This window comes from Gracilinanus agilis, chromosome 4, assembly GCF_016433145.1.
Source record: "Gracilinanus agilis isolate LMUSP501 chromosome 4, AgileGrace, whole genome shotgun sequence".
Lineage (NCBI taxonomy): Eukaryota > Metazoa > Chordata > Mammalia > Didelphimorphia > Didelphidae > Gracilinanus > Gracilinanus agilis.
In genome coordinates this window covers 385,233,899-385,252,689 of record NC_058133.1, presented here as the reverse complement: position 1 = coordinate 385,252,689, position 18,791 = coordinate 385,233,899, and the positions used below count along the sequence as shown (strand labels likewise).

General features: G+C 33.3%; 1 protein-coding gene across 1 annotated transcript in view; it reads right to left on the bottom strand.

Moving 5' to 3' along the window:
* The window catches only part of LAMA2 (laminin subunit alpha 2), a 625,852-nt gene extending 610,976 nt beyond the window's left edge, over window positions 1-14,876 (bottom strand). Inside the window, 4 exon segments of the mRNA XM_044676961.1 lie at window positions 6,771-6,941; window positions 8,117-8,139; window positions 11,893-11,923; window positions 14,834-14,876. Coding sequence (XP_044532896.1) covers window positions 6,771-6,941; window positions 8,117-8,139; window positions 11,893-11,923; window positions 14,834-14,876 — 268 coding nt within the window.
* Window positions 14,877-18,791: the final 3,915 nt, after the last annotated feature.

The following is an 18,791-nucleotide window of genomic DNA, read 5'->3' as shown; positions in this document are numbered from 1 at the left end:
CTCTATAGGTGATATTATCAACCCCATTTTACAGAAAACAAAGGTGAAAATGAAAGAAGTTAAATGACTTGCCCAAGGTAAAAAATTAATAGGTATCTGAGGTATGATTTGAACTCAGATCTTCTTCATTCTAAATTAAATACATTATCTATTCTACCATATATGCACTTCCTCTAAGTAGTATATTTATATATACCTATAAGGTACAGTGCCAAGCCAGGCACAATACAAGCTGGAGATATTTCAGATAATAAATATGTTTGGATAAGGCTAGTCATTAGCTCAGGCTAGAAAATGTAGGAAAGTAATTTAATTGTACCTAATTATTCAATTAACAAATTTAGTAATTAATCATAAATGATGTACCAAGAAAATATAGGCAGTGGACAAGTTAACTTATTATACTGAACCTACATGGGGGATGATAGTTATCCATGTAGTCAACTGATGTTTATTGGCATAGGGTACATTATTTTACCTTGTTTTTAACCATAATATATGATGTAATTTGTAGTTCTGCTGTACTATTCTTGTTTATTATATTATAGTTAAATCTATGTAGTGATATTCTAGTATACTACATGCTAATATGATATGTATCTAGATTACATAGGACCCATGCATTTGGTAGCTGTATACAGCTAGGTGGCTCAGTGGATGCCTGGATTCAGGAAGACTTCAGTTCAAATGTGACATCAGACACTCACTAGTTGTGTGACCCTAGGCAAGTCATTTAATTCTGTTTGTCTTAATTCATTGGAGAAAGAAATGGCAAACCACTCTAGCATCTTCCCCCACCAAAAAAATCACAAAGAAAGTATGGCTCATGAGTCTTGAAGAGTTGGACACAATTGAATGACTGAACAATAATAATACAAATATGCAATATAATGATATGCATTATTCATTGCTTTGAACCTAACTATGATCTACTTTATGTAATATTATTATCTAAAGAAGGAATTTTTAACCTGGGTTGCACAAAGCACCAAACGGTCCCTATATAGTTTTCAGGGTGGTAAGAGGAAATCTATGAACTTGATGTAGAAAAAAAAATCTTAGATTTTATTTTCACTAATTTCTTACTGAATTTAGCATTTACTTTCATTGTTTAAAAGCATTTTTTTATTAAAAGATATTTTATTTTCTCAATTATGTGCAATAACAACTTTCCACGTAATTCCCCAAAATTATAAGATCCATATTGTCTCTCTCCCTGCCCTCCTTTCACTCTCTGAGAGATGGTAAGTAATTTGATCTGGATTATGTATGCATTATCATGTAGAACCCTGATCATTGTTGTAAAAGAATAATTATAAAAAACCCAATCCCCAAAATAAAACTGTTATTAACCTAATGTGGAAGATAGAATACATTAATTTTTATCTAATTCCATCATTCTTTTCTCTGGAGGTGGACAGCATTCTTTGTCATATGACCTTCAGAAATGTCCCAGATCATTGTATTGCTGAGAGTGGCTAAATCTTTCACAGTTGATCATCCCACAACTTGGCTGTTACTGTGTACAATGCTCTCCCATTTCTGCTGTTGAGCCTATGAATGAATGCCCTCTTTCTACCCCTCCCCTTTCCCCCCATATGCATTCGCTATTTATCTTGGAAGTTATAGGCATGGAATGTCTTCTCCAAATAGATCTACCAAGGAAGGTGAAACATGAGAAAAGAGTGGAAATGGAGGGCTATATGTCTAACCATTATTTCATAAGTCCTGTATCACTCCTCACAAGTTCCAAATCTCCCAGCCTTTTCTTTCTAAATGGATCTGAGCTAGAACAAGCAACTTAATCCCTGGGCTTCAGTTTACTCTTTTCTAAAGCAAAGCCTGAAATCAATCTCAAAACTCCAATTTGATAATCCTTTTCATTACCTTGTCCCTACCCCTCATTCTCTCCTCTATTTTTATGCCTAGTTGTTAGGTTCCATATTTGTACTTGTACCTGATTCCCTCCATTTAGCTATCCATCCTTATTTCTTTTTCTGACTCTCCATCAAGCTTCACCCCAGACAACAAATCCCCACTCCCTTTCCATTATTCTGTCCTGAATCTCATTCCAGAATATCTGCAATGAATTCTTATTCTCTGACCCATTTCTTCTCCTCATCCTACCTCTTCTTCAATTCAATCATGCTGAAGTCCTGATCTCCAAATTGTGGGGTTTACAACTAGAGGCTTAGATCTAGGAGCCTTCCTACATCTATTATCTGAGAGGTGGGAAGTAGAAAGGCACAGGAGACAAAAAAATCCATTTCTCCTGCAAAAACTCCCTACGTTGGGGAAATAGATGTTTTTGCCATCCAGACTTATAATTGTGTATATTTTCTCTTAGAAACTATGTTATGAATGGAAGTTCTATTCTTCAGTAGTATTATTGCTATTATTTCAGGTACATTATGTTTTCAATAGGCTTTCTTTAAAAAATAACTTATCTTCTGCCTTAGGATAAATTCTAAGTCAGAAGAGTGGTAAGGGCTGGTAACTGGGGTTAAATGAGTTGCCACACAGTTAGAAAGTGTGTGAAATGATATTTGAACCCAGACTTGCCATTCTATCTATAATGCTGCCTTGATACCCCTTTCAATAGGTATTTGTGGGCCATTCTAGGAATTTAAATAATAAGAAAAAGTAGATTCCATGGGAAAGGGCATTCCAAAATACAAACAATTAAATTAAAAATAAACTTTAGAGGATATTGCCTTTATTTTAATAGCTACTTAACCTAAAATTAGCAATAACATAAAAAAGAAAATAAGCATGATCATGTATAATACTGACTTCTGTTTCTAAATGGTTATATACTATAAGTATTGGTGATCTTAAAATAAGTGATCCAAAATTATGTCTCATTTCATCAAAATTTAACTGATATAGACAGATGGAAAAACTATGCTTTCTCCTAAATTTGTATAAGGACTGAAGGTGAAATATGCCTCATATGAAGCAAAATAGATTAGCGTAACTGAATCATAGGGAACCTTTGATCAACATCATAGAACCACCTAAGGAAAATGTGTTATTGAAAAATAAGGCTTCATTCTATTTATAGTCTTTTTCAATTTGTAATTTTTTCCCATTTAAAATGTAATTGCACATACTAATAGAGACAACTTGGAATAATGAATAAAGAAATTCATTTGAATTCAGCAAAATTTGAATTCAAATCTCCTCTCTGACTTACTAGCTCTGTGATCCTGAGCAAGTCACTGAACAGCTCTGAGCCTCAAGCTACTAACTCCCTTGGATTTATGTATTAAGTTATAGACCATTTGTAGAAGGTCTTTTCTTCACCTTCCAAATCATGGTTCCTCTATACATTTGGCTATTTTGAACTTTTCTTAGAATGAAATACACATAAAAATCAAATACTAAGATTTATGACTTTAAGACATTAAAGACATTTTGGATTCTCTGGAAAATGCTCCAAACCTTTTAAATTTCTCCCATTTCTCAATTGCAAGGTTACCTAATTTATCCCAGCAGTCTGGTACACTTTGTTTTGTATTCTGTCTTATCAAATTAGCAGTCCACTAAGATGATGTATTCCATCTCATTAATGAAAAGTAAAAGTGCTGAATGTATTTAATAATTAGAACTGGCTCTAGTGGAATGTGGGAGTGAAGAAAGGTGTTCAGTCTTTAAAATAGCAAATGCCAGAAGCATATCTAAATATCAAATAAAATGTCCTTAGTGGCACAAGTGGGTGTTAAAATTGGCACATTTAGGAAATGGCACCATAAATGAGATATTGCTGGCATCAGTCTGGATGGAAAACAAATATCAGAGTAAACAGCATTCCCTAAACATCCACTGACATAAACAGCCCTGCATCATCTTTATAGCCAGTGGATTTTAATATGTGGTAGAAAAATAAATACACATAACACATTGGTAAAGCAAACTCAGGACTCCTAGGTAATTGCAATGGAACCTGTCTAATTAGAAATTTTGATATCTGCCACCTCAGGTCAAATTGATATGAGGATTAGTCACCAAAAGGAGGTTTGGGAGATGAATCAACAATTAACCATAATCCCCATTACAGAAGTTTAATCATAATTAATTTGAAAACATTGATTAATTGTTGGCATGTTTCCCTTATTTAAAAAGAGATGAAAAAGTATAGCAGGCACAACAGGGAGAGATTTGCAAGTTAATCCAAAGGCCAACCTCATCTTCTGACTGATGAAGGGGATGGTTGATGAAGTGAGCCTTTCAAACAGGTAGATTTTAATTTGGAGACACAAAGCCAAGATGCTTTCAGATCCAGAGGAAGCATTATGGATTTACCTGCTCTTAGGAGGTCACTGAAGGTATGGGATTTAATTTCATGTGTAGAATTAACTTTTAATAGACTATTTTATGGTATTTTTGTTTTGTTTTAGTTGAGCAGGGCAGAGGGAGAGGGAGAGGGAGAAAGTTAAGTTCTATAACACCCAAGAATGACTTCAAAATGGAATCTAACTACCCATTAAAAAGGTACCTCACAGAAAGAAATCCAGGTTGTGGCAACCATAGTATGAGTAAAAAGATGGACTTAAAAAGCATACTTACTTTTGAAAAAATGATCACAGGCTCTAATTCTCTTTGATGGTCAGCAAATATGAAATAATGGTGATGATGGCATTTAAACAGCATTTTAAGGTCTGTAATACAATTTGCATATGTAATCTCATTTGATTCTCACACCAGCTAGGTGAGAGATAATATTATTAGTAGAAGCTGAGAGAATTGCCCAGGAACACATAGCAAATGTTAAGAGCAGAATCTGAACTCAGGAAGTCCAAACTACAAGTCCACTTGGAGTTTTATCCACTGCCCCACAAAGCTGCTTAGTACAAATGAAATATTTCCAAATATTTTTAAATATGGAAGATTTCCATCAGAAAATTATGACTAGGAATGCTGATTCACACTTTTTGATGAGATTTTCAGAAGGCAGTGGGAGTGCAGAGGAAAGAGGAATTGATATGATTCATATCAATTCAGAGGACCTAGGTTTAAATCCTGCCTGTTATTTACCTTCTGTGGAGCATAGGGCTAGCCACTTATTCCCCCTTGACTATGGTTTCTTCATTAAATTTTACCCATGGTATCGAAGTCTAATAGAAATTGATAATTACAGGCCACATCATAACTTAGAAAATCAATACTATCTATATTGTACTATATTTTCATTTTGTCAAATATTTTCCAATGACATTTTAAATAGAAAACTCTTATCTTCTTTCTTAGAATCAATACTGCACATTGGTTCCAAGGCAGAAGAGCAGTAAAGGCTATGAGTAAATGGTTATATAGCTAGAAAGTACCTAATGTCAGATTTGAATCAAAGATCTCCCATCTCAACACAAATGGGGTCTTTAGACTTTGAGTTTGTCAGCTCTGAAGTAAAGGATCTTTGAAGTCTTTTGCAACTCTAGAAGTGGATAATTGATCCCATTAAACTTGAAGCTATGAACACTGAGATATGAATCTTGCTTCATACACTGTGTGACCCTGGGCAGGAAACTTAATGACTCTATGCCTCAGTTTCTTTATTGTCAAAATGGGACTAATAACACCTTCCTTGCATGACTATTTTAAGGATCAAATGAGGCAGGCAAATACTTCTCATCCCTCAAAACACTAGGTAAACATTAGTTATGGTGATGATGGTGGTGTCCTTATGATAATGATGATGATCTTATAATAAAGCTAGTTTCTGAGTAAAGGATAATGTGAATTAACCCTATGCTACACTTAATTTCATCTCCCTATTGCTGCATTTCAACAATACATATACACTTCTCTCATTCCCAACTCCCTGCCTCCTTCCATTCTTGTTTATGCCATTTATTCTGAATGTGATGCATTTTCTCTTCCTTTCTGATTTAAGATATACCCACCTTTCCCCAAATCTACTTTTGATCTACAAGGTTTTCCCCACTTTTTCCTTTCTCATGAATGTCTTCCTTGCCTTAGTGCCTAGAGTCATTCTATTTGTCCTTCCCAATTAGTACTTGACCATGGAGTGCCTTTTATAACTGCTTAATTATATTTTTCTTTGGTGTACTTACAATATTACAGGATCAGAGACATGGAGCTAAATAGGACTTAGAGGTCATTTAGTATAGCCACCTCATTTTACAGTTAAGGAAACAGAGGCAGAGACTTTTGTTAATTTACCCAGACACCTACAGAACTCACAGTAAATACCTGATAAATATCAGTTACTCTGATTTCATGGCAAAGAAGCCCTTAGCCTAAATCTCTAGTCTGTCTCTCATATAAGTCTCAGGACTGTTACATATCTAGGCCCAAAGGAGATTAAAAAGAAAATATATAAAGAGAGGATCACTTTTATGTCATCCTCTGGGCATTTCTAAAGGCAATTACATGTCACAGTGGATAGTACCAGTCCTGGAGTAAAAATAATTCATCTTTTTCAATTCAAATCTGTCCTCATATACTTCCCAATTATGTGACCCTGGGCAAAAAACTTAAATCTATTAGCCTCAGTTTCCTCATCTGTAAAATGACCTGGAGAAGGAAATGGGAAAACACTCTTGTATCTTTGCCAAGGATATCTCAAATAAGGTCATGAGGAGTTGAACATAACTAAACAACATCTAGGTATTCAAAATTATTCTAGGCTTTTAGATCCTTACAATACTATTTGCCTCCTCCAACATCACTTTACTGAGCCCCCATCCAAAAATATATGTATATACACATATCTATTTAAGAACAAATGCCCAAACTAAAACACATACGGTATGCAAAACTGCTGTTCTGATTGCAAGTTCGACACTGGGGATTCCTCACAGGTTGCCCAGGGACGTGTTCTACCAGCTTGCAATACATTTCAGGGCCTCGTTCTCCACAGGTGGCATTGGTGGTGATGAGTGCATTTGTGGCCAGATTCAACACAGCTGGAAATAAACCTAAAGGAGATACACAAATTAAATGGTTAGGTACAAAACAAGACAGCATGACACTGTTTGCCTGTTGAAAATTTTCACCAAAGAAACTGCATTTTTCAAAGGCACCAAGTTAAGCTTAAAACACAGTTTAGTGCACTTATCAAGAGCACAGCAGAAGAGTGCTGGGTGTTCAAGTTAACTGAGAGTCAAAATCTCAGACCTTCTTATGTATTAACCTTTAAAATTTAAATGGAAAGAATAATTCGTGTCTAATGCATTTAAAATAACTGATGCCTCCATGGTTTGCAAAAGATTTTACATCTTCTGAGAATTAATTTCATAAATCAATTCTAATTCTTTTGCACCTAACATTTCTAGTGGTTACTGGAACCACATAGAAACATTTTTGACACGTGTTCATGTATGCATCACTTGTTTTCAAGATTGTGACCAAGTTTACCTTGGCAGTCACATCCCTATACCTCACTTATCATTTGACATATCTGTAGCAATAAGGATCACTGACTCTCTTACTTGACTCAAGGTGATAGGGAGCTACATAAGTCTGAGGGATTAAGAGAAGAATCTTTCCTTGCTTTAGTGACAGAAAACTTTATTATGTATACACTAGCTACTGATCAGAAATCAAGCATCACATAATTTTTTTAACATTTAAATATTTTATTTTTTGATAAAAATTTTCTATGGTTACATGATTCATGTTTTTACTTTCCCCTTCAACACCCACCATATCCAATTCATATCTCCACTAGTTTTAACATGTGTCAAAAATCAAGACTTATTTACATATTATTGATAGTTGCATTGGTGTGGTTATTTTGAGTCTACATCCCTAATCATGTCTGTATCAACCCATGTGTTCAAGCAATTGTTTTTCTTCTGTGTTTCCACTCCTGTAGTTCTTCCTCTGAATGTGGGTAGCGTTCTTTTCCATAAATCAATCCCTCAGAATTGTCCTGGGTCATTGCATTGCTGCTAGTAGGGAAATCCATTACATTTGACTTTACCACAGTGTATCAGTCTCTGTGTACAATGTTCTTCTGGCTCTGCTCCTTTCACTCTGCCTCAATTCCTGGAGGTCTTTCCAGTTCACATGGAATTAAGAATCACATTATTATTCAACATTTTTATTCCTCAGTCGTTGAATATTTGTTCAACATCCAACCTTCTGGAACCTTTCTGCTGGTGTCATGCTGTTCTGATGGTTAACCTTCCTTCCAGTAGCATTATTTCAGGAAAGCCCCAGTTTCACTTCACTTCTCATTCTCTGGGCATGTTTTCCAGTCTTGCCAACACCATACACCTTGATACTTCCCAATCTCCTCATTTTGAAACCATGAACCATGCTAGAATCAACTTTTCCAGCATTACAGGGGGTGTATCTCTTAATAATTTTTATGGTTCTACTCATCCCAGGAACTTTCTGAATGAAAATACCTCTCACGACCTGCCCAAATGTTCTGTCTCATTCATTAGAATGTGGGTTTCTTGGAGGCAAGGACTATTGCTTTTCTATTTGTATCCCTGGTGATTATTACAGTATTTTCCAAACGATAAGCACTCAATAAATGCTTTTTTACTTTTCTATCCAATCAATAGTATATCTCATGGATATACTGAGCTTCTCAGACAAATGGTCTAATCATTTTTCAATGGATAATATATCATGCTACGAAGACATCTACTATGGTGATATTGCTTTTGAATTTACTTAGGGGTCATAAAATTCTCTTCATATGGGAGAAAATTTACAGAGGGTATAAATCAGATAAAATGGGATGAAAATGGAACACACCATTAAACACTAACATTTTTGTCAAGTTTCAAGAGTTGATTATGGGAGCAAGTAACTTGTTGTTGTTGTTTTTTTTTTAAATAGAAATGACCCTATATTTAACTAATAAGTACACTGTGATAAACTCAATTCAATCTTTTGCATAAAATGGCTTAATAAATTGTTTCTTTAATAAATTAATTAAATTTAAAAATACATTCCATGTAAGTGTAATTGACAAAGGTTTCATTTCTCAAATACATGAGAAGAGAGTCAAATTTATAAGAATACAAAGAACCCCCCAACTGAAAAATAGTCAAAGGAAATGAACAAGCAATTCTTAGAAGAAATTAAAATTAAACTCTTTAGTCACATGGAAAAAATTCTCCAAATCAATAGCGATTAAAATTAAAAAATGCAAATTAAAACAATTCGGAGGTACTACTCTTACCTATTAGACTAGCTAACAAGGCAAAAAGAAAATGAAAAATATTGGAGAATATGTCAGATTGTTGAGGTGTTAATACACTGTTGGTGGAGCTATGAAATGATAAAATCATTTTGGAGAGCCAAAAGCATCATAAAACTGTGCATACCCTTTAATTCAGCAATTCTACTAGTAGGTATGTAACCCAAAGAGATTAGAGAAAGGGAAAAGTGGCCCATTTATAAAAAATGTTTATAGAAACTTTTTGTGGCATCAAAGAACTAGAAACTGAAGGGATGCCCTTCATTAGGGGAATGGTTTGAACAAGTTGTAGTATATGATTGTAATGGAATACTATTATGCCATAAGAGATGACAAACAAAATAATAAAATAAATGAAAAGACATGAAGTTATGTAAATTCAAATGTGTGGAACTTGGAAAACATTGTATACATTAACAAAGTGTGAGATGAACTGTGATTGGCTTGACTATTATCAACAAGGCAAGGATCAACAAGGAGCTAAGGGACTCATGATAAAAAAAAGTCATCCATTGCCATCAAAGAAACTGATGGAATCTGAATGCAGACTGAAGTGTACCATTCTGCATTTTATTTCCTCCATGCATTTTTTCTCTAGTGTAAGGAATATGTATCTTGTTATACAGCATGAACATGGAAATATATATGGTAGGATAACATATGTGCAACCTTTATCCTATTGCCTTCATTCTTAGGGAGAGAGGAAGGAGGGAGAGAACATAGATTGCAAAAAAAAGTCAGGAAACAATTATTAAAAATTTTATCAACATGTAATCTGGAAAAAATAAAAAACTATTTCAAAAACACTTTTAATGACAAGGGCATGCATTACAAACATTTTTTAAATAAATAAGCTATAGTATGCCTGACCTTAAAAAAGTTTTAATTAAAAAAATGTTTAATTTAAAAAATTAGAATCATGGGATTTTAGACCTGGAAGGGATCTTAGTGGTGTTGTAATCTAATTCTCTTATTTTGCAGATGAGAAAACTATGGCCCAGAAAGGTGAAATTACATGCTGCTGATCAGATAGGTTAAGTAGTTAAGATGAAAAATCAAAGCCATTTTCCTCCAGTAGGAAGCTTTTTTTTTTTGGTCATTGTATCTACAGAACCTAGCAGAGTACTTAGAATTGTCCATAATCCAAACTTCTGTTCTTTCTGTATGAATGATATTCTCTGATTTCCCCCCCCTAAGCTACTAAAATCACATCAAGAAGCCCATGCTATAAAGTATAGTTCTTTAACTTTTCTCCTCATCCACCCTACTTTGTGTAAGCACATCGAGGGCAGAGATCATTCATTGCTGTATAGTTTTTGGAACTCTTCCACTTCCTCACAGTACTTAGCTGAATAGAATTATGTTACCTATCCTATTCCATGCTACTAGGAAGAGAAATGATAGAATACAAATTCTTTTGAGTATTGACTTAACTTTAGGAGAATGCAAACAGAGGCAGTGTGTTGTAATGGAAAGAAGTATATGGAGGACCTGTGTTTGAATCTCAATTCTGCTATTTACTATGTCTGTAAGTGTGAATTTAATTGACTTCTCTGAGTTTCAGGTATATTTTAGCTCTAAATAATGTAATCTTCACTTGTAAGGTTAGGGATTCTTCTACTGATGCATTCTGTAACTTCAGGCCTTTTCAATCTTGTACAATTCTAATCATGTTTTCTCATAAATTCTTCATGGGTGATAAACCCAATGCTGGAGGTCTTTCTCATGTTCTTTTAATATTTTTATTATTGTTATATAAATTCTGTATTTGCTTATGTTATTTAAATATTTATCCAATATCTACCCTATATTAGCAACTATAAATCAGAGTTTTCTGAAGTACCCTACCTTTTTTTCTGCCATAATGGGGAAATGGAGGAGTGATGCTGAATAAAGGATGGATAAGGAATACCAAGAATGTCTCCCTGGCCAAAAAAAAAATCCCATAAACCTTTTAATAAGATTCATTTAATTTAACTAATTCTTGTCTAATATTACAAATACCCTCATCAACTGATCATACTTTGCTGTGAATTATTTTAATCAGCCTGTATTCTCAAGCCAATTAATTGTATTTTGATTGGTGGAAAGTGTGTGTAAGAATAGGATAATTTTGCAAGATGGCCTGCTTTGGGGAAGAGGCCACATAAGATAATAAAGAAAATTTTTTTGAAGATTTAGAATGTATTAGGCATCTGGGGGAAGTAGAGATAGCATCTGTAGTAGATAGCAGGGATATAATCAACAGAGTGAATAGTAGAGAGACAAAGAGAAAACACTTACTTCATAATTTTGCCTAGGACCTTAACGCAAACTCTTTTTCTAAAGACCAATCAATTATCCAGGTGTTAACCTACATTGAAGTCATTTTTTTTTAAATTAAGAACTTTGTATTTGAGACACATTTTGAAAGAGGAGGCTTTCTATCTAGTGGAACTGAAAGAAGATGACCTAGTAAATATTAAATTATTCCTATGCTAAGGACTAGAAAATCCAGTCACTGAATATTTTTTCTTTTAATTTTGACCCTAATAAGATAAAAATAAATAAATAGGAAAAATGTAATTAGGACTAGTCTAGCAGAAAACATGCCATCTACATTTGGCCCACAATACTCCCAAGCATAGCACGTACAATATTAAAATTGAATTAAGAAATATTTAATAAAATAGGTAAAATATAATAAAACATACATTATGTTAATATACAATTTTCTAGTTTGTGTCACCTTAAGAGATCCTTACATACAGTTTAGTGGCCCTCATTTCTGTTTGAGTTTGACATCACTGTTGTATAACATACTAAAATTATCCTTAAATAATTCATATCAATTGGCACTTTTTATCAGTAAGAAATTAATCTCCTACTTAGCATCCCTCCATCCTTATTCGCTAGTGAGATGTCAGATATTTCTGTAAACATTGTATAATAATAGCTGAGAATTATATTGTGTTTTTACTTTTCCACATTGTTTCATACATATTATTTCAAACCTTCCAATTTCTACATAAGTAATATAGTTATTATTATACCCTTTTTACAGATAAGGAAAGTGAGATTCAGAGAATTTTAATGACTTGCCCAGAGTCATATAGCTACTCTGGATAAAAGGAAGAATATGAGTCTGAAGTTGATTCTCATAGACAATAAGTGAGTACATATAGTAATTGAATAACATATATTTCTCCTATTCCTTCACTACTATGACCCTTCTTTCAACCATCCTACAATTAGCCTATATAATACTTAATTATCATGCAATTCTTCTCTGCTGACACTAAATCAGAGACTTTATTGCTCACTTTAAAACCATGTAAAGCATATTGGTCAGGCAAGGTCACCAATTAGTTACTAACTTGCACAATTTGTAGTCAGTCAATATCTGGAATTCTACTGAAATGGCAGCATGTTGTATTATGGATCACAGCCCATTTTCATTATGTTTTAAAATCCATAAGCTGGTGCCTGTTATATTTTCATTCAAAAGCAGTAGGCAATATTTATTGCCATCTAAAATCTAGGCTAGTTGGTTAAGAGAGTGTGAACATTGCAAATACAAATGAAGCACAAGCAAGCAGACCAGCCTTTCTATACGTTATTGACTTACAGCCTTGTTATTCATTCAGAGGCCATGTAATGTTAATAACATAAAAGCTAGCAATCACTTAACCATAACATTAAGATTGACGCTCTGCTTCCAGTACAGTATCCAAACTAAACAAATTTTAGTTTGTTGCAGTTATTGAAAGGAACAAAGCCTGGCAGAGGGACAAAGGAGGAAGAATTATAGTATATGGTACAAAAAAGAAGGAAAATATTCCATTTTTAATGAAGGTGTTATTTGGAAAGTGACATCACAAGAGAGAGTCGGGGGTCTTAATAAAAGTGAAAAAGCAATTATCCAGATGTGAGTTTAAGATAGATATCAGGATGTTTGAAATCCCAAAGGCAGAACATCTGGATAATTAATTGATTTTTTTCTCCATTTAATCTGGTTATTGGCAGCAAAGACAGCCAAAAGACTGTAGTATATTCATATTTATTTGTCTATGTTCTTTTCTTAATTACTTCAAACTAGATTAAAAAATAAAAACATTCTAAAATTCTCTACTTATGGACATGTGTGAAGTTATATTGTCATTTGTGGATTTCCTCATCCATTAAAATGTAAGTTTATTTATTCACATTTTTCTATGTTCTTTCATTAATTACTTCAAACTGATTTAAAAATGAATACATTCTAAAATCCTCCATTTATGGACACATGTAAAGATTATACTGTCATTCGTGAATTTGTTTATCCAATTAAAGTGGATCAAATTTTGTGTTAAAAGCTAAACTACAATACTTTGACTCTTAGGAGATTATCAATACAAATAGAAGTAAAAGTATCATTTGATGTTTCATTAAAGAAACATTGTGATGGCTGATGAGTATCCATGCTTCAAAGAGAATCTATCTTGTAACATCCACTTCCCTGCTAGCTCAGCACAGAGCCAGGAAGAGCAGGAGATCAGCAAAACATGTTAGAGCTCCTCTACCAAAAACTCTACGGTTGATGTTAGGGAGTCATTCTATTTTCTTCAGCAATTTTCTATTAATCTTATCTTTGAAGCTCCAAAGGTATAAAAAAAAGAAATGTATCTTCCACTTTCTGGAAGCACTTAATACACTGCATGATACATAACAGGCTCTTCAATTCTCATCTACTCAACTTTTCTTGAATTGAATCCAAATGTATCTTTAAGGAGTTTGGTCAATCAATATTAAGAGACCTGGGTTAATAAGAATATAGACTGCATGTCAAAAGATATATGAATAATCAAATCCTTCATTTTATAGATGTGAAAGGTTAGGTAATTTGGTGCCCCTAAAAAGGTAATTAGATAATTAGTTTTATTATGCTGGTATTAAGTCAATAGAATCTTTTTTAATTTAATCTCTTTATTTTATAGTTGAGGATTTTTTTTTGTTGTGGTTGTTGAGGTAGATCCAGGAGGCACAGAAAGCTCAAATGCCTCTAAGAACCTTCTCTAATCAACCTTAAAAAATGCTTCAAAGAGTGGTGACAGGTAACACTTAAACCTTACTCTCAGTGGAATCAGTTCTGAGGGGGAAGACCTGCCAGATCTATTGGGGTTTAGAATTCTATCTTACTCTAAAGTGAAGTAAAAAGGGAATAAGGAAGGGTGTGGGGTTTGGGGAGGGGAGCCTTAAACAGGAGGGAAAGGTTGGGGGTACAATTAATAGACATTAAAGAGAAATAGGAGGGGAATAAGAAGGGAGGGGTGGGAAGGAAAGTAAAATAAGGGTGGGGAAAATAGAATTGATTAAAAGCAAAACATTGATATGGAGGGAAATAGTGAAAGATGAAAGGGTAGAATTAAAAGAGGAAATAAAAATGATTGGGAATACACAGATGGTAATCATGACTCTAAAATTGAATGGAATGAACTCACCCATAAAATGGAATCAGATAGCAGAGTGGATTAAAAGCCAAAATCCTACTCTATGTTGTCTAAAAGAAACACAGATGAGGCAGGTAGAAACACACAGGGTTAAAGGTAAGAGGCTGAAGCAGAATTTATTAGGTAACAACCAAGAAAAAGAAGGCAGGAGTTGCAATCATGATAACTGACAAAGCCAAACCAAGAATATATCTCATTAAAAGAGATGAGGAAGATAATGGCATCCTGATAAAAGGCAGTATAGACAATGAAGAAATAATAGAACTCAACATGCATGCAGCATCCAGATTTTTCAAGGAGAAACTCTTGTAGAGTAAGGAGGAAATAGGTACTAAAACTATACAAGTGGGAATGAAATTTTAGAAACATTAGATTCAATAGATATATGGAGAAAAGTAAATAGGGATAAAAGTGAATAAACCTTTTTAGAAGCACAAGGTCCATTTGAAAAGACTGACCATATACCAGGGCATAAAAACATGTCAAACAAATGCAAAATAGCAAAAATATTAAATGCAACCTTTTCAGATCATAATGAGATAACAATTATAATTAGTAAGGGTACATGGAGAGGAGAATTAAAAATTAAATGGAAATTAAATAATCAGATTCACCAAAAATGGTGGGTTAAAAAGAAATCAGAAAAACAATTATGGATTTCACTGAAGAGAATGACAATGAAAAAACAACATATCAGAATTTATGGGATACTGCAAAAGCAGTATTCAGGGAAAAATTATATCCCTGAGTATATTAAGAAAAAAGAGAAAGAAGAGATTAACAAATTGGTTATATAACTAAAATGACTATAAAAAGAACAAATTTTAAACCCTCAGATAAAGACCAAATTTGATATCTTAAAAATCAAAGGCAATTTAATACAATTGAATGTAACTGAATTATTGAACTAATAAATTAAGACTAGGAGCTGGTATTAAAAAAAACAAATAAATTAGATAAAGTATAGGTTAATCTTATTTTAAAAAAGAAGGAAGAAAACCATATCAACACTATCATCAAAGAAAAGGGTAATCTCACCTCTAATGAAGAGGAAATTAAGGCAGCTATTAAGAGATACTTTGTCCAGTTACATGACAATAACTATGGCAATCTACATGAAATGGATGATTACTTACCAAAAATATAAATAACCTTGATTAACAGAAGAGGAAATAGAATACTCAAATAATCCCATCTCAGAAAAATAAATTGAACAAGCCAACAAGGAACTCTCTAAGAAAAATATCACCAAAGTCAGATGGATTCACAAGTGAATTCTATCAAACATTTAAAAATCAATTAATCCCCAAAATTTAAAAACTATTTGTGACAAAATAGGCAAAGAAGGAGTCTTACCAAATTCTTTTTATGGTCAAATATGGTACTGATTCTGAAGGCAGGAAAACCAAGCATAGAGAAAGAAAACTATAAATCAATATCTTTAATGAACATAGATGCAAAAATATGAAATAAAATACTAGCTGAAATGCCATAGCAATTTATCACAAGGATTATCCATTATGACTAGAATTTATTCCTGGAATTTATACCAGGAATAAAAGGATGGTTTAATATTAGGAAAACCATCTGCATAATTGATCAAACTATAGAAATCACATGATTATCTCAATACATGAAGAAAAAGCCTTTGACAAAATACAAAACCCATTCCTATTGAGAACACTAGAAAATATAGCAATAAGAAAACCTTTCCTCAAAATAATAAACAGTATTTATTTCAAACCATAAGCAAGTATCTTTGTAATGGGGATAAGTTAGATGCCTTCTCAATAAGATCAGGACTGAATCAGTGATGCCCATCATCACCACTATTATTTAATATTTTACTAGAAATGCTAAAAGTAGTAATTAGAGAAGAAAAAGAAGTTGAAGGGATCAAAGTAGGCAATGAGGAAACTTAACTATCACTCTTTGCAGATGACATGATGCTATACCTAGAGAATCCAAGAAAACCAACTAAAAAGCTAGTAGAAATAATAAATAACTTTAGCAGTGTTGTAGGGCACAAAATAAATTCACAGAAATCATCAGCATTCCTATATATTTCCAACAAGATTCAGCAGCAAGAATTAGAAAGAGAAACTCCATCACTCTAGTCAAGATAAAAGATCCGGGAATCTATTTGCCAAGACAAACACAGGAATTATATGAGCACAACTACAAAGCATTCTTCACACAAATAAAACTATACCTAAATAATTGAAAAAATATAAATTGTTCATGGGTAGGATGAGCTAATATAATAAAAACAATAATTCTACATAAATTAATTTACTTATTTAATGGTATTCCTATCAAAATACCAAAAAGGGTTTTTATAGAATTTGAAAAAATAATAATACAAAATTCATCTAGATTAACAAAAGATCAAGAAGATGAAGGGAACTAATGGGAAAAAATGTGAAAGATGTAGGACTAGCATTACCAGATCTCAAACTATACTATAAAGTAGTGATCATTAATACAATATGGTAGTGACTTAGAGATAGAAAGTTGGATGAACAGGATAAGACTTGGGGTAAATGACAGTAGCAAGATAGTATTCAATAAACCCCAAAATTCCAGCTTTTGGGACAACAACCCATTATTTGACAAAAAACTGCTTGGAGAATTGAAAAACAGTACAGGAGAAATTTGGTTTGGATCAACATCTCACACCCTATAATAAGATTAATTCAGAATGGGTAAGTGACTTAAATATAAAGAGGGATATCATAAGCTAATTAGGTAAACATAGAATAGTATACCTGTCAGATCTATGGGAAAGGAAGAATTTTAGGACCAAGTATGATATAGAGAACATTAAAATTACAAAATGAATAATTTTGATTATGTTAAATTAAAAAGTGTCTATGCAAACAAACCACTGCAACCAAAATTAGAAGGGAACAAATTGGGGGAGGGGGCGTTAAAACAAAAACATCTGACAAAGGTCTCATTTCTCAAATTCATAAGGAGCTAAGTCAATTGTACAAAAAATTAAGGAATTCACCAATTGACAAATGATCAAGAGACATGAATAGGCAGTTTTCAAATAAAGAAATCTAAACTATGAATAAGCTCATGAAAACGTGTTCTAAATCTCTCATAATTAGAGAAATGCAAATAAAAACAACACTGAGGTACCATCTCATAACTATCAGATTCGGCAATATGACAGTAAAGGAAAATAATAAATGTTGGAGGGGTTGTAGCAAAATTGGTACCCTAATGCATTGTTGGAAGTTGTGAATTAATCCAGCCATTCTGGAAGGCAATTTGGAATTATGCTCAAAGGCCTCTAAAAATGTATACCCTTTGATCCAGCAATACCAATACTTGATTTGTACCTCAAAGAGTCAATAAGGAAAAGTACTTGTACCAAAAAAAGGAACATAACTATGGTCTTTGTGGTGGCAAAAAAATGGAAAATGTGTGGGTATCCCCTGATTGGGGATGGCTGAACTAATTGTGGTTTCTGATGGTGATGGAATACTATTGTGCTGTAAGGAATAATGAACTGGAGGATTTCTATATGAATTGGGAGAACCTCAATGAACTGTTGCAGAGTGAAATGAGCCGAACCAAGAGAACATTGCACACTGAACCTGCAACATTGTGGAACTATCCAATATAATGGACTTTACTACTAGTAGCAATACAATAATCCAGGACATTCCTGAAGGATTTATAAGAAAGCTGTCCACATTAAGAGAAAGAACTATGGGAATAGAAATGTAAAAGAAAAACTACTGACATCACTTATGTCTTGTTTATATGGATATATGATTTGAGGTTTCATTTCTATTGTAAAAATGAATAATATGGAAATAGGTATCAAGTAATAACATTTATATAACCCAGGGGAATTGCTTATCAGCTCTGGGAGTGGGGAGGGAAGAGGAGAGGGAAAGAAAATGAATCACATAAATATGAAAAAATATATTTTAAAATAAAATTTAAATTAAAAATGCTTCAAAACAAATACTGGAGTGGCTGAACCAACAAGAGGAAGAGTAAAGTAAACTTCCTACAGAAAACAACTTGGAAGAGAAGCGAAGAGCAAGCTTACTCCCCCATTACTGCTTGTGCTTCTGAACCCAGGCACCAGCCAACATCGTGATCCCAAGACCCTGATT